The sequence below is a fragment of the Siniperca chuatsi genome, linkage group LG9, assembly GCF_020085105.1.
Source record: "Siniperca chuatsi isolate FFG_IHB_CAS linkage group LG9, ASM2008510v1, whole genome shotgun sequence".
NCBI classification, from domain to species: Eukaryota; Metazoa; Chordata; class Actinopteri; order Centrarchiformes; family Sinipercidae; genus Siniperca; species Siniperca chuatsi.
In genome coordinates, this window is record NC_058050.1 from 10,902,572 (window position 1) to 10,929,749 (window position 27,178).

At 43.0% G+C, this 27,178-nt stretch overlaps 1 protein-coding gene across 1 annotated transcript in view; it reads right to left on the reverse strand.

Annotated features, from left to right (window-relative positions):
• Positions 1–9,730: 9,730 nt before the first annotated feature.
• erfl3 (Ets2 repressor factor like 3) overlaps positions 9,731–27,178 on the reverse strand; it is a 48,651-nt gene continuing 31,203 nt past the window's right edge. Inside the window, exons 2-5 of the mRNA XM_044208920.1 lie at positions 25,361–25,595; positions 15,797–15,912; positions 14,466–15,610; positions 9,731–14,187 (exon numbers count right to left, since the gene is read on the reverse strand). Coding sequence (XP_044064855.1) covers positions 13,534–14,187; positions 14,466–15,610; positions 15,797–15,912; positions 25,361–25,595 — 2,150 coding nt within the window. The 3' untranslated portion in view covers positions 9,731–13,533. The remainder of the gene's footprint in view (positions 14,188–14,465; positions 15,611–15,796; positions 15,913–25,360; positions 25,596–27,178) is intronic.

Sequence of the window (27,178 nt, forward strand, 5' to 3'; positions counted from 1 at the left end):
TCGGCTAACCCCGTGTTTGTAACTTGCAGGCAGTGGTGGAGACGAACCGGTGTGCTGAGTACTGACTGAAAGATGTGCATGTTTGAAATGATGGCACGTGCGTGAGACGGGCATCCTGCACGTGTGATCACTTTAATATATGACATCTGTATTGTGACCTTTAACCTCTACATAGACGAACAATACCTCGCACAATAGGTAGTGATATAGTGCTATTATAGTAAACATTACATAATCCCCTGCTCTGTGCGTAGACCAGACTCATGCTGAGACAGACAGGATCTCGCAGGAGCAGCGCCCTCTGTCGCTTTGATCCCATGCATGCATGCTGAGCGCTCACTCGAGCTCAATTATGGGAAAGGAGAGACGTGTAGACCTAAAAACAGAAGACGGTTCTGACTGGGAGGAGCTGTATATTTTGTAAGAGTATGTCTACCATGTGTGTTTTCCTTTGTTTGTGCACGTGTGTGTAGAGAGAGAGGAGCAAAGACAGAGAGAGAGAACGCTGGATATTGATTAAATGTTGATGAAGAGTGACATCTAGTTGTAATTGTTCAACACTGCAACTTACAAGTTTCAATAGTGAACAATTTGTGCACAAAAACGTCTCAGAGGTACTGTGTTTTACTCAGGATTCCTCTGAAACATCAATTATCAACCTGGGAGTCGGGACCCCCCATAGGCTCGCCGGAAATATCTGAATGAAGGTAGGAAATAAGACAAAAACAACCAAAACAACATATCTCTGGTACTTTTTTGGACTTTTCCCAAAATCTTTTATTGTGAAATACAGGATAGTTTCCCCCTTTTCAGGCACTAAACAATTCACATTAAACAATTCACTTTAATCAATTAAACAATCTGAAAAGTGAACATCACTCTTGGTGATTTTGAGTCATGAGTCGCTTCTCTTTAAAGCGTCACAAGCCCAAAAGGTTTGGGAACCACTAAGCTATAACATTTCAGTCAGAAGATGTATCTTTGTTCTAAGATACCTTTCCAAGCTGTCAGTGTATTTGCTGTTTACTACATACTGTAGCTCCCTATCAGTCTCTCATCATCTACTTCTGTCCTCCATCCAAAACATGTTTTAATTTCCGTAGAGGAGACCTATCTGCATCTCAAAACCAGTAAGATGGACGCGCTCATACTGGGTTTCCAAAGTAAAAATCATATCTGATGCTGTATTTTTGAAGGCAATGCTGAAACTGAGTTTAAAAGATCTAAAAATATATATTGGCTGATATTCTTTCTTTTTTCTTTTACACACACAACACACAAAATAAACATTTCTGATAAGGATCGCTTAAATTTGGTTATTAAAGAATTGTGACCAGGTTATGTACTGAGCAGGAAATGGTACAGTTTAAAAGTAAACTTGTCAGTGCTCTCTGGTGGACAAACAATGTAATAGAGATCCTGTTTCTAAACTGCCTCAAGCAAATCTTTGGCATTTCTTACTGCCATCTATTGTTACTTGGTAGACATACTATATGCTGATACCAGTACATCTATAATAAAGTAATATCAGCCAGTATATTGGCCAGTATGTCAGTATTATCAGTTGGGGTCTAGTAAAAATTTGTAAAGAGATGTCTATAGATGTAGATGCAGTCCTACAAGCTGTAGGTACAGGTTCACATCAAGGTGCCGTGCAAGAGAGGCTGGTAGATTGTTTTTGTTGACGGCCCATGGGAGGACTATTTTATCTGTTATATGAATAATTGGGGAGGAAGGCAGGATGAATAAATAATGGTTGGGGGCAGCATAGAAACTTTGGAAACACATGGACTTTTAAACTGACTGCACTGTCCAAACAGCAGTCCAGATTTTAGTCAACTACGCGAGGACATGTGCACTACATATGTGAACAGTGCTGGACCTGGACTACTGCTGCATTCCAAGGCTCTGCACTGCTGATTATAAAAGTGATCATCAGGACACATAACAAGGTGCATCATCATTGCTTGCACTGCATATTGTACTGTATATTTATTGTTTGTACTTTCATCAGTGGGCTGCTTGAAATGCTCATGATAAAATATCTCAACAACTATTGGATGGATTGCAAAGAAAGGCTGCACCTCCCTCATCACTGTTAAGTACCCGGTTAGCATATGATTGGCTTGACCATGGTGATATATGATGAATACATTGTGGTAAACAGTTGGTAAGTTGAATCTCAGACCACCATTTCTGTTTAAAGAAGGGTTTTCTTTTTTCACAAAAATGGCTTCTTTGACTCCTCTTTCAAACCAACTCTTCTCTCAACTCAGAAGCTTAAGTTTCAGTAACATACAGTATGTTTTGTTGCACATACAGTATGTTTGGGGTTGCCCTGTAGAAGTGATATTGTGAATAGGAGCACATCCTGTCTGTTGGCTGTAATTTCATTATAACTTATATAAAGTAATTTCATTTTTCTCCCATTTTCTTATTTGTAAAGCATACATACAGTATATATACATATCAGAATCAGAATCAGTTTATTGCCAAGTAGGTTTACACATACAAGATATTTTCTTTGGTATTTTAGTGCATAACAATAAACGTAGTAAGTAGAAAATATAAAGAAAGATAAAGCAAGTACTGCACATCAAGAAGCATACACAGAAAATTGACAATAAGAAATGGAAAAAACCCCAAAATAAAATAAAGAAAATCGTAGAAAAGGTTTCAGTCGTAGTCATCTGGACACTGTTTTCAGAATCAAGACGTTTCGGCTCCCATCCGGAAGTCATTCTCAATTGTGAAAAAAAAAAAAAAATTGGACGGGAACTGGAAATTTAAGCTAATCTGAGTTACATAAGACCTGCCCTCAGGAGGGAATCTGCCTGAGTATCTGTTAATAGCTAGTTTCACCTGAACCTGACCTAATAGTTTCAAGATGGCCCAGTAATCAGTAATCAGGCCTATTGTTCTCTGGCTGCATCTACTTCATCACTGTTAAGTGCCTGATTAGCATGTGATAGGCGTGACCAAGGTGATAATACACTCTGATAGACTATGGGCAGATTAAATCTCAGACCACCATTTCTGTTCAAAGAGGGGTTCTCTTTCTTCACAAAAATGGCTTCCTTGACGCCCCGTTCAAACCAACTCTTCAGAGGGACTACACGGTCAAAATAAAGAAAATGTACAATTACAATTTAATATATATATATATATATACCTTATTTTTTTGGCCAAACTACTGCTTCAAAGGTCAAAAATGAAAGTTCACACTCAACTTTCATTTCTGATTATTATTTTTTTTTATCAATACAGGTGTTAAAATTGTTGGTTATGTCTATATAACCTTCTGTGGTTATAATATATATACATTCTGTCCTCTTTTTTGGATCCAATAACTATTTGCTGTTACAGTGGCTCCATTGCCCCAGTATGAGGATCAATAAAGTCTCATCATATAACTTTCAGTGTGGATCTCTTTTCCTTGCATGCAACCTCAGCGACCACCCCACCTCGTTAGCAAGTCCCCCCCTCTCTGTTTCCCCAGCTCTGCTCTCCCCCTCTCCATGGGAGCCTGACCTCTGACCTTCACCCTTCACCCTCTCTCTGTGCGCTCATCACTGTTCTGTCAGTCAACTGCCAGAGACCCTCCTCTCCTGCTGGGCTCTGCTGTCAGATCGGCCTCAGGTACAGACAGCAGCAGTGGAAAACACAGAGAGACGAGCCGTGGAGAAACATTGTGAGCCTGAAAGAAAAGAGAAAGGAAGAGTATGATATAACCTGAGCTTGACAGTGGTAAATTGACATAAGCTGCAATAACTAGGTTATGCTTATTAAATACTTTGCCCCAAACAGTAAATGATTGAATTAACTAGTCTAAAGGTCAGCAGTAGTCTTATCTTTTTCTTCCCACTGTCCACACAAAGCCAGAACCACATCAGGAATGTCTCTCACCTCAGATGCTCACAGTAGCATAACCTTTGACCTCTGACCCTCACCTTGACCTCTCACCCAGACCATGCATGCCCCATCAAACCCTGGACAAGTGATGGAGTAAAAATAGAAAACCAAAAGACTGCAAGGTTCTCAAAGCAACAGCTTTGCAGTCATATGGTGTGCTCCAATAAAACGATCAAAACCAACAATAAAACTCTGATTCTGAGGGTTCAGTGTGGATTTCAAGTGTACTACCTTAAAGTCATGCACCCTGTTTCATCTGAAAGCCGGTCTTTAACGGTCCCTGTAGCTATGGATTCTTGTTACATAAAGGAATGGAGTCATCAGAGATGGTCTTGGATTTTAAATATTCAGCAAAGACACACCACTTTTAGATGACTTATTCTTATTAGCCACGCTAGCAGCATGGCTGTATGGATGGTCAGTCCACCACTTTGGTCCAGACTGAAATGACTCAACAAATACTTGGATGGATTCCCATGAAATTTTGTACAGACATTCATGGTGCCCTGAGGATGAATTCTAATGACTTTGGTGATACCCTGACTTTTCCTCTAGCACCACCAGCAGGTCAAAGTTTTCACTTATCCAGTCTACCCGATGGATTGGTGTAAAATTTTGAACAGACATTCATGGTTCTCAGACAATGAATCCTACTGACTTTGGTGACTTCCATGTCTTCTTCAGGATGAATTGTAATAACTTTGATCCCCTGACTTTTCATCTAGCGCCATCGTCAGGTCACAATTTTAATTTGTCCAATACTTTGGTTTATGACCAAATACCTGCAAAAACTAATTTCCACCAACCTCATCTGTACTTTGTGTTTAGTGCTAATTAGAAAAGTTAGAATGCTAATATGCAAATCAAACATGGTTAGACCAGTGCAACCTCACAGAGCTGCTAGCATGGCTGTAGACTCAAAGGAGGACTTCAATTATATAAGATTTTAATATCCTAATACAATCTTTCCTGATTTTATCATATTATGTACACACATTTTGGCATATATGATTTATGATTTTGTTTCTTGTCTATTTTCAAAGTTTCAGTTTTGGTTTTTAGCCATCAAACTTCCACAGGTCTCTTGGGGCTGAGGCAAATTCTACAAAAGCATTTTTACATAAGGGGCCAAGAGTCTTTGAATAGATTTGTATTTTTAGTATTTTTCCCACTGAACTTGTGCACTATTTACCTAGGGCTTTTAGGGATGGAGTGTGTAACTGAAGGAATGGAAGGGCTCTTTGTGTATCAAGTGTCAGCAGAGGACAAGTCTGCTCCTGTAGCTTACAGGAGGAGGCAGCTACAAGTCATGATGTCTAATAATGTCTGATAAATGCTGCACCCAGACCATGCAAGGTTAAGGATTTAAGGGACATCCTGCCAACACACACTGGTATTAAACCTGGAGATAAAACCAGTTTGAGTAAAGGGATGTCACCACAGAAGAAATGTAGACAGAAAAGTATAAAAGTCTCACTTTTACAGACTTATACTGAAGTGAGAGCACATCATAGCATCATAAAGCCTAACAGAGGTGGCACAGAAGGCCGGCATCCATACAAGCTGCAGTATGGAGAACAGTAGGCCCTTGTGCTCACTGCATTCTTGTTCACAGTAACTTTAAACCACTCAGCTGTTCCTCAAGGTCCACGTCATGTCTCGGAGCTGAAGACAGAACTCTCATGCGTCCTTGGACACACAGATTCCTGCCTGTATTAGAATGCCTGTGAAGAATTTCAAACCAGAGCACCCCTTTGCACCAAGCTCGATGTTTTAGATGGATGTTTTGTCTACCGTATGATTATGTTTTAGTTGAATGAAGCAAGAGCAAGTTGGTGTGTAGCTAGTCACCGGCTTATTGTTCATTAAGAAACGAGTGACTAAAAGCAGCAGAAACAAACTAATCCAAACTAAAACAAGCTTCTAGTTACTGTTAAATGGTATCATCTCGTAGATAGTTGAGTAAAAGAAGGTCCACACAGTTAACGATACTAAGAAATACAGTACTTCAAATCAACTTAAAGCTATATAATGTGCAGTGCAGTGTTCCAACAACAGGGGGAGACATTTAATTCGAAATGACTAAGCAGAGGCAGCAAAGTAAACCATTCCTGTTTTGATGGTGTATAAAAATGCCAAGTTAGGCCTGTTACATTAAGTCTTATCTACCCTTTACACATCAGGTCAGTCTCTGACATTTCAGTCCCCTAAGTGAGAGGAAAATTAACATGATATTTCTTTTGGGGTCAAATAGGTCGAACAGACTGGCGGGAAGGAAGGAGAAAGAGGAAATACAAGTACCAGAGTTTCAAACAAACCACATCAATGTGCGCACACACTCATTTGTGCTTAGTGCCGTCACTCTGAAAGTGCCTCACTCCTGTGCGGTGCAACTTTTCTCTGTATGGTGGAGGATGTGGTGAACTTACTAGCATGCCTCCGTTTGTCACCATGTCGTAAGTCTCACAGAAGATGCAACAGTCGTGCGTGTGTGTGCGTGTGTGTGTGCATTCACAAAGGCTTCTTGTTGTGCAGCGTGTGCATAATGCATAGGTTGTGGTTATATGTGGAGCACAGAGCCAGCTCTGCATAGGTTTCCGCGAAAGCAGGTGCTCAGAGGAAGCGAGGGGAGAGGGATGTGGCACAGGTGAGAGAGTACAGTGGTTCCTGTGGTCTCTCTTCCTCTCTCTCTCCTAGGCTGGGAATGGGGCACCTGAATGACCTGGTGTGTCAATAGTGTGAGCCAGAAATCTCTACACACATACATACAATGACCCTCTAAGAAGGTCAAAGAAGGTAAAACCAGGTTACATTCGTCATATGTCGCACACTGACATATTAGGAGCACAGAAGCTTCTGTGTCAGTGAATCCTTTAAATCACTGGTTCCCAACATTTTTTGTTGGTGACCCCTTAAAATTAATCAGTGTCTGCTTGTGAGTCATGTTCCTCCTCTAAACCATCATATTGTTTCGTGTCAGAAGCCTGAAGAGGTAAAACTTTACCATATTTCACAGAAAATAAACAAAGATTAGAGAAAGGTCCTAAAGAATCTAAATGTGTGTAGCAGCAGAACAATATTCTTCTTCTTTCCTGTCCCATTAATCATCTCGCGACCCTTCAGATTTATCTTATGACCCCCATTGGCAACCATTGCTTTAAAGGATAGCTTCGGATTTTGTCAAGTCTGTCTTAATACAATACTCACATGCCCATATAAATGTTGAAAAGGTTATTGGTCGCTGTAATCATTCCTCCTCTCCATACAGGCTGTGAGGTAAGCTGGTGTGATTGATCTGTAAGAGGTTGAGGAGAAAATCCAGTCATCCTTCAGTGCAAAAATGTTTGTTGAGTTACTTAGAGTGAGCGGGTATCATCCAAAGTTACAGTCTTTAGCACAAAATCCCCTCTTTCTGTCACTGCTGCTCAGTCTGCTGCTGCACTGTCTAGGGAAACAGGAAACTTTGTTTTTAAAATGACTGAAGATTTGATTTGACTAACTCAGACTGCTGAAGCCTCATTTTACTTTGAGGGGTACTTGAATGCATTTTTGCATAAACAGAGGACTGTGGATTTTGTCCCTGATCTCTTACTGTGTGGTCATGTTAGGAAGGGATCACTTCACAGCCAGCATGGAGAGGAGGAATGATTACACCCACCAACAACTCTTTCAATGTACACACGAGCATGTTAGAGTCATTAAGAAAGACTTGAAAAAATCAAAACCTATCCTAATTGATGTCTAATTAATGGCTAGACTATTAATTATGTTTGTTTGTTGTGAAACACAAGGAATGGACACTCCTGTTGTTGTTGAGGCTTCTTATAAACTTGTTTATAGAATTTTATCCTGTCAGAAGTTGAAACTGATGTTATGTGTGTTTTCTGTCACTCTTTCCCTGTAACACCTGATCACTTATTTTGGAAGTGTATATTAAGGATTTTGGACTGAACTACGGGCTTTCCTGTGGACAAAAACAACCTTTAAATGTCAATCTAATAAAAAAATGCCATTCTGTTCTATTTTCATGATCATACAGACAATGAAATATGTTTCAGTATCCTCATATATCTACTTGAGACATTATTTTATTTATAAAACGTAATGATCTACAAGCAAAATGTTACTTGTTTCAGGTAAAAATGAAAAATGCTTTTTAGTGCTATTGATAGAACCAATAGTAACAATGTTGCTGGGTAGATTTTTTTTTATTTATACATTTTCGATATTGTTGCTTTTGGTTATAGCTGTGTATATGTATGTCTTTGGATTGCATTTTTTTTTGTTTACTTTAAATGTCCCTTATGACATTAAAAATCTAAAAGTGCCACTCAAGGGCAGCAACTGTTCGCTCCAGCAACTCATCCTCCTCCTCCTCCTGTGTGCATGTAAGTGCGCTTAAGACAAGGGAGCTAGGACTGACGTCACGTTAAAAGGTAAATGGGCGAGCCTTATGTGAGCATTATGTGGGTGAGTGGGCAGCAGCACCGCAGACAAAGTGCTTTTCTTTATCACTGCTAAACTTATAACCTCAGAGGCCTCTGCATCACGGCAGCCATGAGTGTGTGTGTGTGTGTGTGTGTGTGTGTGTGTGTGTGTGTGTTCATTTCATCCACACAACCATTAGGGATCATGAAGGCCAGGGTTAAAGGCATGCTCTTTCTCTTTTACAATGGAATATTATGAAATATCACCAGTGAACTGTTTCGTATAAGGCTGATTATACAATATAAATGCATTGGAAGGTATTTTCTTGTATTCTTTACACAAATAATGTGTACTTTAATATTTTTAGATTGTTTTTATGTATGAATGTGCCTCAAAGTGTCCCATGAGGGACAAATAAAACATATCTGAATATGAAAAAATGTAAATGCAAAAGATACATCAATTTACTAGAATACATTGCATATTAAAAAGAATTGTTTGACATTTTGGGAAATGAGTACTCACTTTCTGGTGAAGAGTTAGAGAAGAAGATTGATACTCTCTAAACTAATTACCTGTCCATTAAATATGAAGCTAAAGCTAGCAGCAGTTAGCTCAGCATAGAAAAAAAAAGAGTGGAAACAGGGGAAAACAGCTAGCATGGCTCTGTCAAATTTAACTTAAACAAAGTCATCCTACCACCACCTCTAAAGCTCACAAAATATATATTTAGTTTGTTTAATCTATACAAAAAGTGTAAAAATGACAATTCGTCATTTTATGGCTTGGCCTGGCGCTGAGCCGTTGCCAGGCAACCAGACGAGACTCCAAGGAGTTACTGGTCGCAGCCAAGAAATAATCAACCCCATAAAACGGCGAATTGACGTTTTTACACTACTACCAGATATAACGTGTTCATAAATGAGCTTTGAAGGTGCTGGTAGGTGGATTTTGTTACCATTTAAAAAAGCCAAGATAGCTGTTTCCCCTTGTTTCCAGACCATCCTTAAGCTAAAATAAAGTTAACAGCCTGCTGGATGAAGCCTTACATTTAAGGGACGAATAATGAGTGGTATCAATCTTGTTACATTTTTCCCTTCCAGAAAGCACACTTGTGGGGATTACTTTTTAAAGGGCTTAAAGTACAGTGTTGTTTAGTGTCATTTAGTTTATATTATAATTTTGAAGTAAAGCTAGCCACAGAAATACCAACCTACCATTAAGTTCTAATATGACTGTTGGCTCGCTGTTGACGAGACAAAAAGTCAGGGGTTAATCTCTTTGTTTACAAATAACCCCGTAATAAAACTCCACTGCCTGATTATTTGTCATTAATAAATATGGATGTATGACGGAAGAGCAGACATAAACAAACACAGTGATATTCATATTGGGTTTTTAACCGGTTTTAATTAACCCTGATTACAGCTTAATTACAAGTTTGGAAAAAAAAAACAAGAAAGAAGTGGAGAAATTCAATGTTACATCATGGTATTAACTCTCATCTCTCCATCTGAGTGTTATGTAACTGCTCGGGGGGAGATGAGGTGAAAAAAGAGACTGAAAGAGGGAGAAGATAGACCTTTACACAGTCAAACAATACACATCTTTTTTCTTCTTTTAAAATGATAAAACCCACCCACCCCACCCCACCCCCCAAAAAACAAGAAAAAATATACAAGAGCAAGAGAGAAAAAAGTAACATTATAAAATAACAATTACAATACATGACAAAACTGATAAAAATCACTCCCCCTCTGCCCCTAAATAAAATCCTCTGCTGCTGCCCTTCCCTCTCAGTCCCCGATGTTATTTCTGTCAGCATCAAAATTAATATTACACATTTTAGTTATATTACATTTGTAAAAACTAAAGACGAGAAAAAGGTCTCTGGTTTGGGGGCTTGAAGGTTTGAAACAGGGAATGGAGTTCGGGGGGGGGGGTTCACATCATCCAAAGTGATGTACACAACATAAAAAGCAACAGCTAACAGCCATGGAATAATAATAATGCCAGGAGGAGAGGTAAATAACCCAATGAGAACAACAACAACAACAATAATCAACAGCAATATCGACATCAGAAAAATAAACTGAGAAACCTTTATTCTTTTGATAGAGAAATGTAATCTTTGTGCTGTTTATCTACTGTTCTTTGACTGTAGAGGCCTGAAACAGGATGAGACTGAGCCTGTGTTACAATCAGAGTCCAATCAATCTTTTTACCCTGCAATATCATGACCGAGTCAGATCACGCCGCAGTTAGCAGGAAGTCAGACAACAGCTGAAACAGAGCGAGGAAAAATGAAACAGAAAGAAGAGAGAGAAAGAATGCAGAGCAGGTAAGACTGATGCCTCATCTGTTGCTGAGATATGACAAATAGTAATAAGGCAGCTGTTAGTTCAAATACAGACACAGGACTTGGTGGGGGTGAGGGTGTGAGTATGTGAGTGTGTCTGTGTGTGTGTGTGCATGTTGTGACATGCTCCAGTCCAGACCACAGGGGTCTGATGAGGAAATTCAATCAGCTCAGCTACACAGACTGCCTGGAGGCCATCTATCTCACAGCTCACTGCTATAGATCCGTCTTGTTGCTGGCCAGGCTGGGGACAGGCCGCTGGTCAACACGGCTCAGTTAACCAACTAGACGCCTGGATGACCTGGCTGCAGAGATGAAAAGCTCCAGGATCTTAAAACATAATCACAAATCATTTGTGTATGTGTGTGAATGTGCATAGTTTGAGGAGAGGTCCTTTCAGGGCAGGGCCTCACATGTCCGACTTTTCCAGGCTATTTTACAGTAATGATTAACCCCTTAACCCCCAACCCCCCCCCCCCACTCCGGAGCTGCTGTGAACTTTGGAGCATTATGCTAACTGCCCTAAGAGAAAAGACAGGATTACTACTTCACTAATAACCCATGAGCTAACTCTGAGTGCGCACGCGCGCGCGCGCACACACACACACACACACACACACACACACACACACACACACACACACACACACACACACACACACACACACACACACACACACACACACACACACACACACACACACACACACACACACACACACACACACACACACAAGGCCTTAAGGGGTGGCCTGGGGCCAGAACAGCTCAGGCCAGAGTGAACCCCACTGAGCTGGGCTAGACTGTACAGACAGGAAAGAGCATAGAGCAGAGTGCTGCGTGCTGAAAGAGCAAGCTACTGCAAATTAAGTGAACAGCAGAGTGAACCACACATCTGAATCATTAGCAGTCTGCGCCGGTCCTGTTTATGTTCTTCTTCTTGCTGGTCTTGTTCTGGTAGACTTGCCTGTGCTGTTTTTCTCTGGCTTATTTGTCTATGAAGCAAATGTACAAGAAAAACCCAGACCCCCACCCCTCTTCTTTCTTCCCGCCCGCCCACCCTCCACACCATATATCTAGTGAGTGGCATGCCACGTCTCACCACTCTAAATAATCCACTTACAAAAAATCCTGAATCAATCATATCATTAAAATGCTATGGTTCTTTTAAAATCTCACTTTTCTTTAATAATTTCTTTTAGAATATATAAAGATATAGTCTGTATGTGTGTTATTAGAGCTCAGTTTGCACTGTTGTACATGCTATAAAAACAAGGCATAGAGAGGCAGTGTGTGTGCGTGTGTGTGTGCGTGTGAGTGTGTGAGGTCTAAGATGTTCCCTGCTCTCTCAGGCTCTCACACTCATATAGTTAACAGGCCTGGCAGTCTCTCACACACTCTCAGGAACCTGAGGATGACGGCACTACAGAGCTGGAGGTCCAGACAGAGAGAGGGGAGCATGTTTAATAGCTAGAGGCAGTGCCGTGCATGTGTGTGTGTCTTTGCTGGTTTAGTTTAACACTAGCTATGATTGTTAGAGGAGCTTTAGCTGGTGAACTAGGATGCTGTGCTGCTGGGCCTTGAAGGAAACTATTTTCAGTATACAAACCAAGTTAGGGTGAGGTGAGAAGGCTAGTTAACAGTTACTAGAAACCCTCAAACCCCTTCCTCCACCCTGTTGCTTTCCCCTCGTGGTCCCCTCAGCAGTCCTTTGTCTACACTGAAATACTTCTTCATTCTTCTCTATTCCTCTCCTCACATCTCCCTGGGGTTAAAATGATTTCTGTGAGTGGAGTCATGATCTTTCCACAGGTGGTCGGCAAGAGAAAGAGGGGCAGGACAGGAGAGAGACAGAGAGAAGGTTATACAAAAGTCAAAAGCTCTGAGAGAAAAGAGTCAAAGTCTGTGTATGTGTAAATGTGAGTATGGTCTTGCGTTGCAGTGAACATGGTTAAGCATCCATAAGCAATGCTTCCACTGTGAGTTGCCTTCACTGTTGGCTGGGTTTTATTTTATTTAATTTTTTTGCTTGTGTGCGTTTGTGTGCATGATTCCAATAAACATACAGCAATAGGCTTCCCTGAGTGGAGTGGGCCAGGTTTAAGAGTCAGTCAGACAACACCCAACAGCCCCACTCTTCAGTCTTGAAGACATACTTTCCAACCCCATTTTCAGTATCTGCCAAACTTAACAAGGGTTTCATGAGTTTAAGAATGATTACTCATCAGCAGTCATCTCCCTTCTTTGCACTCTTCCATGTCACTCCAGGGCTGTGGGTTTTAGATACAGGCACTTATCAAAGTCCCGTCAGCTTATAGGAAAAGTAGCATAGGGGAGAGTGTGCACATCGTCATCCTAGGTGTGTTGCTGGGCTGTAAGGGAGTGTGTGTCCCCTGAGGAAAGTGCTGACTGGCTGCTGATCCTACTGATGGGGCCTGAAGGCAGGAGCTGTGCTACTGGGGCAGGGCATCTGGAGCTTCACTGGCCAGGTGGGAGGTGAACTTGGAGCCAAGTTTCATGAGGGAGCCTCCCTCTGATTTCAGCCCCGTCAGTCACTGTGCCTGGGTCTGAGTGAGTCCCACCTCCCAAAGGATGTGTCCCAGAAGAGCCCTGATCCAGACAGTGGATTGGTGGGGGATCTGACAGAACAAGAGTCAGGCTGTCTCTGAGGTGTTGGTTTTATATGTGTGTATGTTGGACTGTGCTCTCAGTTCACTGGAGGTTTCAGGAATCTAGTTTGTCAGTGTGGGAGAGGGATTACAGAGGAACCATTTACATACTCCTGTACCACCTCCAGTGCTATTGGAGCAGTAGTGTTAGGGCTGTGTCTCTCATCAGCAGTCTTTGTTCTCCAGAGACAGCTGTGCAGTGGCACGGTGCAGCTCAGCACTCACCCTCCGCTGTGTGGCCAACGGTGTGGCTAAAGAGCCCTCGTACGACAACGGGGGAGGACTGTCTCCTTCTCCACTTCCTGTCCCATCCTCCTCCATCTCCATACGTCCATTACTTTGCCTCTGTCTTTCCCTCTCCTCCTCTGGTCGTACTTTCTTGTCATCTGACTCCTCTTGTGAGGCCTCCATGCGCTGGTCTTCGCTCCAGCGCCTCTTGAAGCGCAGCTTGAGGGGGATGCACTTCGTCTGGGGTGGGGGTGTGTTATTGTCCCCTGGTTCGGTGGGTTCACTCTTAAGGGTGACTAGCCCGCGATGCACATTGGAGTGTGTGTGCTGCGAGGTGAAGAAGGGCATCAGGCCGGGTGGAGGCGGAGCAGGGGCTTTGAAGACGTCCTCGTCCAGGTCCTCATCAGGATGGGGTTGATGCTGGGGCGCGGCTGTGCCGTTAGCAAGATGGTGATGGTGGTGGTGGTCAGGGGCTCTGGAGTGGCGATGGGAGAATAGCGCAAACCCTTCATCTCTCTCATCTGGGTCCTCATCACTAATGTCGGTCACCTCCACCTCTTCCTCCGACTCAATATCAGAGATGGGCTCCACCTGGACAGTCAGATAAAAATGGGAACAGAGACAAAGATGAACACAGGAGGAAAACAGAAAATGGAAGAACTCAGTGACAATCAATTAGTATAACATTTTAGTCCAGCAATGTTTTAAGAAACAGTGAACACCATTGAAGCCCATTTTAATGATATAAATTATTCAAAATGTAGCTTTACTAAAAACATGTACATGTGTTCATGTCACACATTCTCCCAGTTGTGACTTTGAAATTGCTGAATAGATCACAATGGAGGATATTTAGGTCTGTATCTCACCTTTATCTTGGGAAGTCCTGCACTGTTTAGAGACTGTGTCGAGGAGGAGGCAGAGATGAAGCCTGACCCGCTGGCTGAGCTCAGGTCACTGCCGAACGACAGCGAGGAGCCCAGGCCAGAGGTAGATGACATGGACCCAGATCCTGAGCCTGAGGACATTGAGCTCTGCCTGGGTTTACTCTGGCTTTGACTCTCCCTATGCTTCCGGCCCAGTGGTGGTGGCTGCAGCTTGAACTTGAAGGGAGACATGTGTGGAGGCTCCTCACCCAGGTGGAGTGGGTGATGCATGGAATGAGAATGGGGGTGAGGGTGGGCAGAGTGAGGTGGATGTGGGTGGTGGTGGGCGGAGTGAGCCAGAGGTGGATGGTGGTGCCGCTCTCCTCCCCTCTCTCCTCCCCCTGCTGTCGCTGCTCTTTCCGCTCTCTCGCCTCTCTCTCCGGTCAGACCAGCCTTGTCTGCGGCGGGCCGGTGGGGCTGAGGGATGACGATGTTGGGGTACTGGAGGAAAGCTCTGGGGCTGAGGCCGTAGTTGTACACCGACTGGGTGTGGGCCTGCAGGTAGCGCTTCATGTCCTCTGGGTTGAAGGAGAAGTGGGAGCCTAACATTGGTGACAGGGTGGGTGAGGGAGTGTAGGGGAGGTGAGATGTCGGGGTCATGGAGAGCGCTGGGGACAGAGGAGGGGCTAGAAGACCAGCTCCTCCCGGCCCTGGCAGAGGGGACACGGGGAAGGGCGACAGGGGCTCTGGGTGGATCCGGTGCCCTGTGGGGCCACGGGAGCCTGGGTGCCCAGCGGGGTTACCTGGCCCTCCATATATGCGGAAAAGGGTTTCATGAGACAGACGGGGATGGATGATACTTCGGTAACCTCCTCCACCACCAGGCCCTCCTCCACTCACACCCCTCTCTCCCCTCTCCTCTCCCGCTCCCGTGTTGCCCTCCTCAATCTCAGAATTTACTGAGGTGCCGTCACTGCAATCGCTGACGGAGCCACGTGCCATTCGTCGGGCCACAGAGCTGAACATGCCACCGGGGCTGCGCAGGTCCTCATTCGGGGAGAGGACTTCGGAGGGCGTTGAAGGAGGGAAGCGAAAGTGAGTCCCTGCACCGGTGGGGACAGGAGGGGCGCTCTGTGGAACACTGCTTCCTGGAGATGTCAAGGAAGGGAGGGAGGAAGAGAAAAAAAGAGGAGGAGAATACTGAGAAATAATATATAATGTTCTCCTGTGTAATCCTATGTAATCACGCTATCCTATTGTGGGATTATGAGATATCTGCACAGCACAACATGCACAGGCATGCACACACACAGTGCTAGACTGCCCAGGCTTACCAGTGGAGCCCATGTCGATAAAGGGGTAGTTGACCAAAACCAGTTTATTGAAGTTGAATTTATAGGTGAACCTCTTGCCTTTGGTCTTATGGAGGATCCTCTTGTTGTAGTAGTATCTGGTAAAGAGAATAAAGCAGACATGAAGACACTGTGCTCATACATGCCTAATGCATGTAGGCAGGTAGCTCTTTTTGTAAAGACACATATATAAATAACTGACTGCATATTATATTATGCAACCATTTTGATTTATACCACCATTATTAACAACACTGAAACATTTAATCTAAAATGTACACTACATTATAAAGTATTATTTTGTTCCTGAAGTCATTGAGACTGTGACAGATGCGCCTGCACACTCAAGCACACACTTTAATAAGCATGAGTCTTTCATGTCACCCCCCCCTCTAATGATAGATATTACGGAGTGTTGTATGACATTTGCACAAAGCAGACCCAGTAAAGGGAGGAGGCAGGAGGAAGAAGGGGGAGAAATGGGATGAAAAAGAGAGAAAACAGATAGATGAGAAGCAGTGGATGGACTGAGCTGTGGAGCAGCAATGATGTTGTGTGGAGGGATAAACAAACAAAGAGATCAGAGGTCAATGTATGCAGCGTTCACACTTGAGGTCAAATGTGGATTGTAAATGGATTATAAGGGCACAAGAGTGTGTGAGCAGTTGCATGCATGTCTGACAGGCGTGTGTGTGTGACTTGTGTTACTTTGTGTGTATTTTACATGTGTGGTACCTTCACGAATCTATATCTGTCTAAAAGGTCAGGGTTTAGAAAAAAAGTGTCTTTTAGGGTCTTTTATAGTCAGATTTTGTCAGGCAAGTGTCACACACACACACACACACACAACAACACATTCTGTTATTCATTTTGCTAGATGGACCCATCTCTTTATGTAACACCAAAGCAAAGCCACCAATAATTCACCCCATCTTTATCTGTTTATGTAATGGCCATTCTCTCAGTTATTTTTTCAAGCTCTCTCTCCCATGGCTCCTGTCTACAGTACAAGGCTCCATTTTTATTAACCTTTGTCCAGCTACAGCTCTTTATGTAACATCTCTCTGCTTTCTTCCCCAGATCCACATCCACTTTATGTAACCTCTAGATCCCTGGCTGCCAAGCCTCACACACTGAGGGAGACAGAGCCAAGGAAAGAGGAAGAGATAAAGAGCAAGAAAGGAACAAAGACGGTGTGTTTGTCCGTCAAGGAGAGAACAAGCTTGTGTGCCATGATCACAAAAACTACCACCTACCCTTTCAACACTAACCCTGGCAATTAAACACAAGACTTAACCAGACGGCACATTTGCTCATCATGTCTGCATGCCTACCTGCTTTTATAGCACTAGGCTCTGCTTTCCCTTCCTCCAGCATGTGTCTGCTGGCACAAGTTAAGTGAAGTGTGCTGACAAAGATAGGGGTTTCAGGGTTTGCAGGTAATGCTGAGTTAATCAGAGCCCATTGACTATCATTACGCTGAATGGTAGTTATCCAGACGGCGGTGCGTGTGTGTGAGTGTCTTTCTGTTTGGCAGTGGGGAGGTTTTGCCCTTCACCCCCTCTTATTATGCTTATTACACAGACCAGTTGGGCAGTTTTTGCTCTGGGAACAGACTGTTACTCCTTTTCTTTTCAACCCTCCTCCCTTTATCCTACTGATACCTCTCTCTTTCTCTCATCAATCTACCTCCCCCTCTTTACCCATACACTCTCCCTGCACTCTCCACTCGTCCCCTGAGGTGATGGGAGAGGGTGAAAGAGAGGGAGAGAGAGACAGAGAGACAGGATAGGCCTTCACTGTTGAAAACATTGTTTACGCCGGGCACAAAGCAGCATGTAATTTCTGCTCTAGGGGAGACACTCACAAGGGCCGGGAAGGAGGGGAGAGAAGCAGTTGGGAGCGAGGGGACGGACAGAGACAGGCAGGAAGTGAAGCAGAATTAAAACCACAACAGGACTGTGATCGAATTAGCTGTTGATCGAAAAGTCAACAGGCTGTGTTAGGGCCCACATATGGGTCCAATATCAATATGGATTGCAAGGGTAGAAAACAAACAAACAAAAGTATCTAAGAGTAATTTATGTTGTGTATCACTAAGCATCATTGCAACCCCTAATTGCAGCAAAATGTCATGACATACTTCACTCTTAACGTCTGAAACACCACACTTACTAAAATATGATCTAGTTTAGATTAGTTGTGAGTTTGTTAGGTAAACCTAAATAAAACTAGGGCAGTGTAATGGTCAAGACCCAGTAGGAGCGACTAAAATGTGCAACATCGCCTTTGCCACTTCTCGCTTGTCGCTAGTGAGTAGCGTGCTAGTAAGCAACCTGCAACATTTTCCTACAATATATCTGTAATCAATCTGTAATCTTGGAGGCAGGGGAGATACAAAAACATTATTCATCAGCACCACATACTACAGCCTCCAAAATGACCATAAAGTTGAATCAGCACCTCTCTAAAACAGTTTAAACAAAAACTGAACATTTTATTAACCTTTATGAGGGTAGGATTTATATCATTTTAGATACCTAGATACCTACCTGGACCTAATAAACTAGCAACTGAGTGTATAATGGGCATAAATATGGACGCATCCCAAAGGCCAACAATATCACTGTGCTGACACATCTTTCTGACCCTGGCTCATGGTAGTCGGATAGTAGGGGGTGTAGCCAACTAAAATTTTGTGTGCGCTTGGCTGCACTCACACATGCAGCTAATACAAAAAAGGCTAAAATGCATAGTTGGAAGCAGACAACAACTTTGCGTAATCCCAGCTGAGGCAACTGAAGCTGTGTTTAGAGCACACGGTCACCCATTCTTTCTCCATGCCCCCTCCTCCTGCGCCGTCATACAGGTAGACAGTCTTTGAAGAGCATTTGAACTCACTTCAAAAGAGAAGAAAGAGATTCTTTGAGTGCCTGTGTTTAGCTGCCCACCACAATTGCCTTACCCACACACACACACACACACACACACACGCCTCCCATATCTTGACTCTATAACTGCCATCTCATTCAGGCATACTCAAACACATGGGTCCCCACACACCCCCACAACGTATCATCCAGGAGATATAGCTTTATCCTGCTCCCTGTTTAACCAAAAGAGTACATTGAACAATCAATGCAAGTATGGATTTAGGCAAAGCCTTCAGGGGAACAGCGGGGAGGCTTTCTATCAACTCAGTTGTTACTGTGTGTGATTCTAGGCCAGGGATTAAGGTTGCAATTACACAGACCTGCTGTGGTCCAAAACATTATGATGAAAGCAGAGAGAGAGAGAGAGAGAGAGAGAGAGAGAGAGAGAGAGAGAGAGACACACCAGAGTGCAGAAACTCAGTGACAATGAATGAATATAGACATTTTAACCAGGTTTGAAGCCATTCATAAGGAAATACAACACTATTTTTATTTACCATTGTGTTATTTGACATTATTTTTATACCGGTGTCAATACAATACTTGAGTTTTTGATTTCTTACTCTGAATAATATAAACAACCCCGCCCCCATTTGTTGATTTAACAAAACAAGCCTTTAACACAGGCAGCCATACAAGAACTCTGACAAAGCATTGGAAGCAAACAGATATAATTCAGACCATACTCAAAAAGTATTGAGGTTAGATATGTAGCAGTAGCATTAACTGAACATTAATGCTTTTGGGACTAAATGTGTACATTCAGTTCAGATACTTATTACTTAAGGACAAGAGATCTGTCCACTATGGACAACTTTTTTTATTACCCTATAATATGATGTGTATAAGCTTGCCAATCTATTTCAGTATCACTCTACACACACACACACACACACACACACACACACAATGTCAACACTAAAAATGAAGTGAACCAACCCACTTGTGTGTGCGTGGACAGGCTCTGTCTTGCCCATTGTTGGGCTGTAAATAGGCGCTGACTGTGACAGGAAGTTGAGATTACAATACTCCCCATGAGCCCCGTGTTTATTTTCTGCCTCTTTCGTCAGCATTGGCTGATACACACACATCCCAGCCAGATCCTTCTATACACACATGCACACACACACACCAGCTGCTCACACTCAGGTGAGCATGTGTGTGTACAAGTTGCACACGTGAGAGTGCTTTGTGTAGAAGCCAGGGTTGACGAGTGTTTACTGTCTCAAAAAGGAAATAAAATGTGTTTGTGCAGGGTTGTGGGCTGGGTCAGGTGTATGATAAAGCAAGGTTTCACATGCTTTGTGTGTGTGTGTGTGTGTGTGTGAGGGGTGGGGTGGGGTGGGGTCGTGGTGGTGGGGGGGTAGTAGTATATGTGTGAAGAGGAGGATCTGGTCAGGGTCTGATTAGGCCAGTCACATGCTCTGTGGGTGCGAATATGTACTCGAGCACACTCTGGTGTGTGCATTCCGCCCTCATAGAAAATAAAGGCCTCATTCATTCAGGGACAATGACATACACACCACGCTCATGTACGCTGAACACATACATGCTGCAGATACAGACAAATGGAAAGACAATGCACACAAGCATACGTTGAACACACAGTCATACAGTGGTACTGTCTCTGAGTGCTCCCTCTGCACTTTCTCTCTGGCCCCACACAATGCATTGCTGTAGAGAGAGGCCTTCTGACCTACAAACAGGCCCAGCCAGCTAGGTGAGTAACACTCTGTGCATATGCAGCAGTATTTCCTGGCTGCAGCATGTTTTGTAGATGTGGTCACTGTGGTTACTTCTAAATGCACATCAGAACCAGTTTTAGTGCAGCAGTTTAAAAATGGCTGATGTATTTCTGGGCTTTCCTTGGAGGGTGGAGAGTGGAACAGCGGCATCGTACTCTACCATAGTACCAATCAATCAATCAATCAATCAATCAATTCCCTTTAAAAATAGGGCATTAGACGTCTATTCTCATGTAGATTTAAGATATGATAAAAAAAAAAATAATTGTATAATTTTCTGAATTTACAGCCTCACCATACCCAGGAATCTTGAGGAACCTTCATTCTATTCATGTGCTTTTCAGTGGGCAATTTTCCAGCTGTGGTGGCCCATCACACTTATTTGAATGTTGGAAAAGAAGCAAACACTACAAACGTGTACAAGCAAGCATGCATGGGCAAGAGTCTGTGTACAATGGTGCATTTGTGTTTGTGAATGTGCACATGTGCTGTGTTGTTAATCTTTGCCAGCTGTGCGTGGCAGTCCCCCTGACCTCTGACCACTGTGTTGGAGCCAATGCGGGCTGCTGACTGGAGGACAGGGGGGCCCTGGAGGTCTCTAGGAGCTGGGACCTCTTAGCATGATTACACTCATTAAGCCAGCACTCTGCAATGACTGATTAGCAACAGGCTTCTTTTCCCCAACTCTCCTTTGTGGATCAGTACAAGTCTCATTTATGAGAGCGAGGTGGTGGTGCAGGGAATCAGGAGGAGGGCTGAAGGCTTGGCCTTTTTATTAATGGACAGGTTTACGTCCTCATCCTACCAAATTATCACTCATGATGAAAATGCAGCTAAGGTTTAATTACTTACATTTACCAAAAATGTCAGATAGCACTTACCTCAAAGGATGAGGAATATCCAAGCACAAGGTGAGTATGACTTGAAAAGTGGAAGGATCTGACACACTCTGGACAACAGCAACAGGCCTTAATATTATATTGCTTTGGTTTGGAACAAACATTATTTATTTAATTAAGAAACAAGACTATGAAAGGACAGTCTAACCTCTTTCAAACATGTCGACATGCACACACATGCACACACTTGCACATAAACACACACGTATGAACGTAATCCTCTCTACAGGAGTGGGAATTTCACAGCGGCCGTGGGAGCAGGAGACCAAGATGACGCATGGACTGAGGCTGTGTCCCCTCAACGGAAAGCCAACACATACGCACATGTCCACACACACACACACACACACACCACACAATACAATACAGCAGTCCTGATTAAGGGAATTTCCACCATGTGTATGGCAGACAGGAAAGAATAAGATCATAGGAGGTAAAAATAATAATTACAAAGGCTAAGTGATAAAAAGAACACTTTAAAACAGGCGTGCCTTTTCAAGTATGTGAGCATGTGTGTGTGTGTATGCTAATTGCCACATGCGGACTTGCAGACTCCAGGTTTTCTCCATATGAAGGGCACAAGGTGGCCTGCTCTCCAACAGTTTGCTCCATATGGGGACTGTTACCATGCACATGTGTGCCTCCTTTATAACTTCATTAATCTTTAGTGCCATTAATCTGCTTGCCACATTACTATTGATGTGCGTCTTGAGAGGCTACATTTCCAGTGTCTCTTGCAGTAAAGGACTGACGACAGCTCTGGTGTCAAATCAGGTGACAAAATGGATGTGGGTGTGTGGATGTGTGTGTTGTTTTGTTGACTGTCCTTCTCACTCTAAGCCTGAAGTGACTCTTAATTTATAGGCACAGAGGGAGACAATCTGGCTGTAGGAGGGTGGATGAGGACATGAGTTCCAGAGGTGAAAGTCCTGTGTAGAAAACTTGCTGATAATCAGCCTCTAAGGCCAGTCCATCAGAGGGCACTAAGACCTGCTATATATAAGCACTTACTGCAGCCTAAACTCCAAATCTGTTAAAGCTCTAGAGGATGCACAAGCTATAAATACACAGCCTGACTACAAGTATCCACATTATTTTTCTCTCTAATTCTGGAATTTTAAATGCGGACTCCAAAGTCTGAATGTATGTGTGCCTATGTATGTGAGTGTGTATCACATGTATGCACACATTAGTAGCCCATGTTAATTTCCTCTGCCCCCATAGGACATCTGTAACAGATGTGATCTTAATCTCACTAGTGTAAATGAGCGTACATAAGCCCTCCCACCCTACATTAAGCAATTCAATGTATTTCTCTCCTTTAATGGCCTGTGTGGCTTTCTTTAAAGTGCTTAGCCTAATCTTGGCCCTTTTTGGCTGCAAACAACAAGCCGGGGACACACAACACAGTGAATGAAATGCTGTATTTACTACTGAACTCTAATGTGCTGAGAGGTCATTGTGTTATAGTATACATCACAAAATTGATGACACGTATCTTCTTTCTATAATCAAACAATATTATGACCTCATTATGAAAGCCAAAAGCACAAACAAAATCAGAAGCATCTGTTGTGTAGATCAGATTTTATATATTTTATGGGACCTTTTTTTCATGCAATATCCTAACTATTTTGTTGGTCTTGAAGCAATTTGCTTTATTGACATGTCAGTCCAATTTGATTTACCTCATACTGAGCAAACGCAATTTGAACATCAGCAAAGCAGCCAGAGAAAAACTCAACCAACCATTGGATATAAAAGTAAATACACCCCGATATTATACTTCGCAATAAGTGAGTGATACGCATGTGATAGTGATAAAATCAATAGATGACGATAAATCATAATGTTGTTGATATCAAAGTAACTGACTAATGGCGTTAACTAACATTTTGGATCAACAACCACGGGCATATCCACCCCATCCAGCATAAATGAGCAGAAAGCGTTATCATGATACTGCATGAGTCATGTTTTCATGCGATATTTATACTTATACTACGCTCACAACCAAAACTGGGCCAAATCACTGTTGTAACAAGCTAATGGGCTTGGCTGAGCTGGCTGGTCCACAGATATAACTTTAACCAAAAGGTGTAAAGGTGTGACTGGCCAAATGGGTCACTGTTGTAACTCTACTTGTCCAGGTCAATATCGTGTGAAGGCATGTGGCCAGGGTCACTCAACAGTATTATAGACTTGGTTAAATGCTATTAGTGCCTAGGCAGGCATGACTAATGCAATGTCTGGGTGAGACAGAGCCAGAGAGTCAAAGCTGTTGGGGTCTGCGGGTCTGAATGAAATGCTTCCAGCAGGTCATTGCTATAACTGGAATCAACTGCCCGGGTCACAGATGGTATTGTCAATTTGGATTACAGAATGTTTCTTTACAATAAATGTAGCCTCAGGGGTGTCTGTGTGTGTTTAAGAGGCATAACCTCATTTACTAAACATTTGCACTAGAGTCAGTTTATCTAAAACCTCTCTGATCACTCAATGTGTGCACACAATGCCACTGGGAAGGAGACTGTAGTGTACTTGACCTCGTGATAAAGTATTTTAAGGAGTGGCACTTCAGGAGTTCTTGACCACAGGTGTGGGATGGAACATAGATCCACTCGTAAATCGCCTTCAGGCTCAACTCCCTCGTCATCACAGCATTCCAGTCCAAAAGATTGCTGCTGCTGCACCAATCCAGACAAATCTCATTCACCTCTTGCATCATGCATCTGCAAAGACTTTTCACTACTTGAGTGACCTCCAACAAAGAGAGAGGCAAGTTGGGGCACCCTGGTGGCATCCGGCTAGGGGCCCTTGCTGTTGTACCCCGCCTCTCTCTCCCATCATTTCCTCTCTATACTGTTGATCATCTAATAAGTATAAAATGCCCCAAAAAATTATTAGTGGGAGAGAAAAAAAAAGAAAGAAAAGGCACACAAGTTTTTCCAAGTCTGCCTTCTTCACAGCCGGGCTTAGGAGTTCCTGAAAGTGTTCCTTCCACCACCTGACAATATCCCTAGCCGAGGTCAGCAGTTCTCCTCCCCTGCTGAGAGCAGCCTGGGAAAGGCACTGCCTGTCCTTCTTGAATTAGCTTGAAAAAAGGCCATTTCAGCCCCTGTCCATGAGAAACCCAGAGACAGTGATGTACATAGAGGGGAAACCTAACTGTATGTAATTGGTACAAGTGCTACACTATCTCAGGCTTATTCCCCTACAAAAAGATGACAGCCCACGTCCCGAGGGCCAGTAGCCAGCGATCAGTACACCAAGGCCCCTGCTTTTGCCTTCTGCCCAAGTGGCAATGCACTACAACCCTTCACTTCACCGTGGGAGCCAACCACCCAGAAGATTGTGGCTCCATGTTAAATGTGTCAGGCGACTTTTCCAACAGATTACTGCAAGCTCACTCATCAGACATGGTTTCATGGTTTTTTGTAGGGGGCCCAACCTGTTTTCCTAACCCACGTGAGCTTCCTAAAGAAGCTGATTCATAAAAGGTCTTTCACTCTTAGTCTGACTCTTAACCAGACAGTGATTTTGAATGAATGTATTGAATATATTTTCTTATATCATAGTTAATTTTCTTCCTCCTACCATTCCTCTATTGAAAGTGCAGTGTGGCTATTCTAAATAAAAAAACTGTTTTGTGTAATTTGATTGCAAGGTCTCAGTAAATTAAGTCATTCAACTGGAGCATGAGGGATCGTTAAATTTTAGCATATGGTAAATGTTTAGGTGAATATGCTGCCCTGTAAGTTTCACAGATCCTTATCATAATCATGATTATGATAAGTGCGGCAAAATTAGGCTTTTCAGAAAACAGCTCATCTGGTCTATTTGCTGGTCCCCACATAAGAGAAGTCAAAGGTCAAGAGTATGAGTAAATAACCATGAATGAATACACACTCCCACATAGATACACAACGAAACAAATATATTCAGCAAGTTTCTCATCAATCATCATACCTCAGTGCCCTGCTCAGCTTATCGTAGTTCATTTGGGGTTTACACTTCCTAGCCCCCCACAGCCGGGCCACTTCATCCGGGTCCTTGATGACAAACTCGCCGTAGTCCCCCTGCCAGGCGATGACATCATGATACTCTTCTTTCCTGAGCAGCTCCAGGATGAAGTGCCACAGCTGAATCTGCCTGGACCCGGGGCTCGACTCAGGCTTGTAAGCCCAGTCTGGGAATGCAAACCCTGTAATAGAGAGAAAAAAGGAGAGTGGAGGGTTAGTGTGGGTCACTGGAGCACAACGAATAACAATTAATGCTGATGATGTGGCGAGCACATGCTCTAAATTAAACAGAAACAAAAACCAACTGAGTGATATATAACTCAAATGAACCCTGACAAATCTTGTTTCGTTCTGTAGAGAAATTCAGACTACCGAAACCGGCTTTAATGCAAGGCAAAAGGAAAGGAGAAGATATGATTACAATTAGGAGTCAGCTGTTGTAGCTGTTTCAGGTGAATGCAGTCTGTTCTATTAGAGAAAAGAGGATTATAGGTGTCTAACCAAGTATAGATCACATACAACAGAGCAGCTTAGTCAAGCACAGAGATATTTCCCATTGCACATAGCTGTCTTCACTACACAAACAATGGCACAAGAAGCACTGTAACGTGCCTTAAAAAGGGACAGTTCACCCCAAAATCAAAAATACATATTTTTCCTCTTACCTGTAGTGCCTTTTATCCATCTAGATTGTTTTGGTGTAAGTTACATTTGAAAAACTCAACAGCAGTGTCTCTTTCCAGAAATCATGACCCGGTTACTCAAGATAATCCACAGATTTGTTGTGAGCAGTTTCATGCAGGAACTAATGATTCCTCTTTTTGATTTTGGGGTGTACTGTCCCTTTAATCTGCTGAATCCTGGGATGCTCCTATAACTTTGATTGTCTTGATCTTACAAGACCATCTAAGAGTATGTCCAGATTAAGTTGGTGAAATTTGTAAACGCATCATTTTCTCTCCATTTCAGCCCTTTGTTCAGACCAAAATGGGGTTTTTCTCCCCCCAAAATGGAGCGTATTAAGAGTGTATAAATCTTAAAACATCTGCTTGTTGTATCTGTGTCTATGGGGTAAACAGAGCTTTTCCAAAAAGATGACATAAGCCCTGTGAGGGTCAGGGGCTGTGTGCCAGTAAAGTTAAAAAGACTCCAACTTTCTGTGATTGTTCATTTTAAATGTCAATATGGTCGAATACACAGCAGAGCTGCTGTCATTAACCTGGATTTATGCTGATTTTGACAGATAATGTCTTGATTATAGAATAATGATTCTATTACTGCTGCACAGCAGCTTGGGAATGATTGCTGGTTAACGGGTAATAGTTATTAGGCGACGATTATTGTCATACCCGTTCAGTTGTCTGACAACAGAAACAGAGACCACAGGAGGAAGCGCTAGGAGCAGGAGGAGACTGAACAGAAGTGTAAGGGGCTGGCACTCGGTGGAGGCTGTGTGTGTAGCCTAGTCACAGGCGGAGGGTCTGTGTGGCAACAAAGTTACGAAGGCAACTTTCTGTCTAACTTTTTCTGTAATCGCGTATTTTAAAATGTCAGTATAGCCAATTATACAGCACAGCTGTTGTCATTAACCTGTATTTATGCTGATGGGTCAGAAGACGTTGCGACCATAAAATTATTTGGTCAGCTAGGCTGTCCCACTCCTTACCAGATGTTGGCTGTGATGCAGTTTTGTTTTTTGCCAAATGAAAAGAGGGTGAAGAAAGAGATTTGGTCATTTTGTGTTGTTCAGGTGTTTCACTGTGGA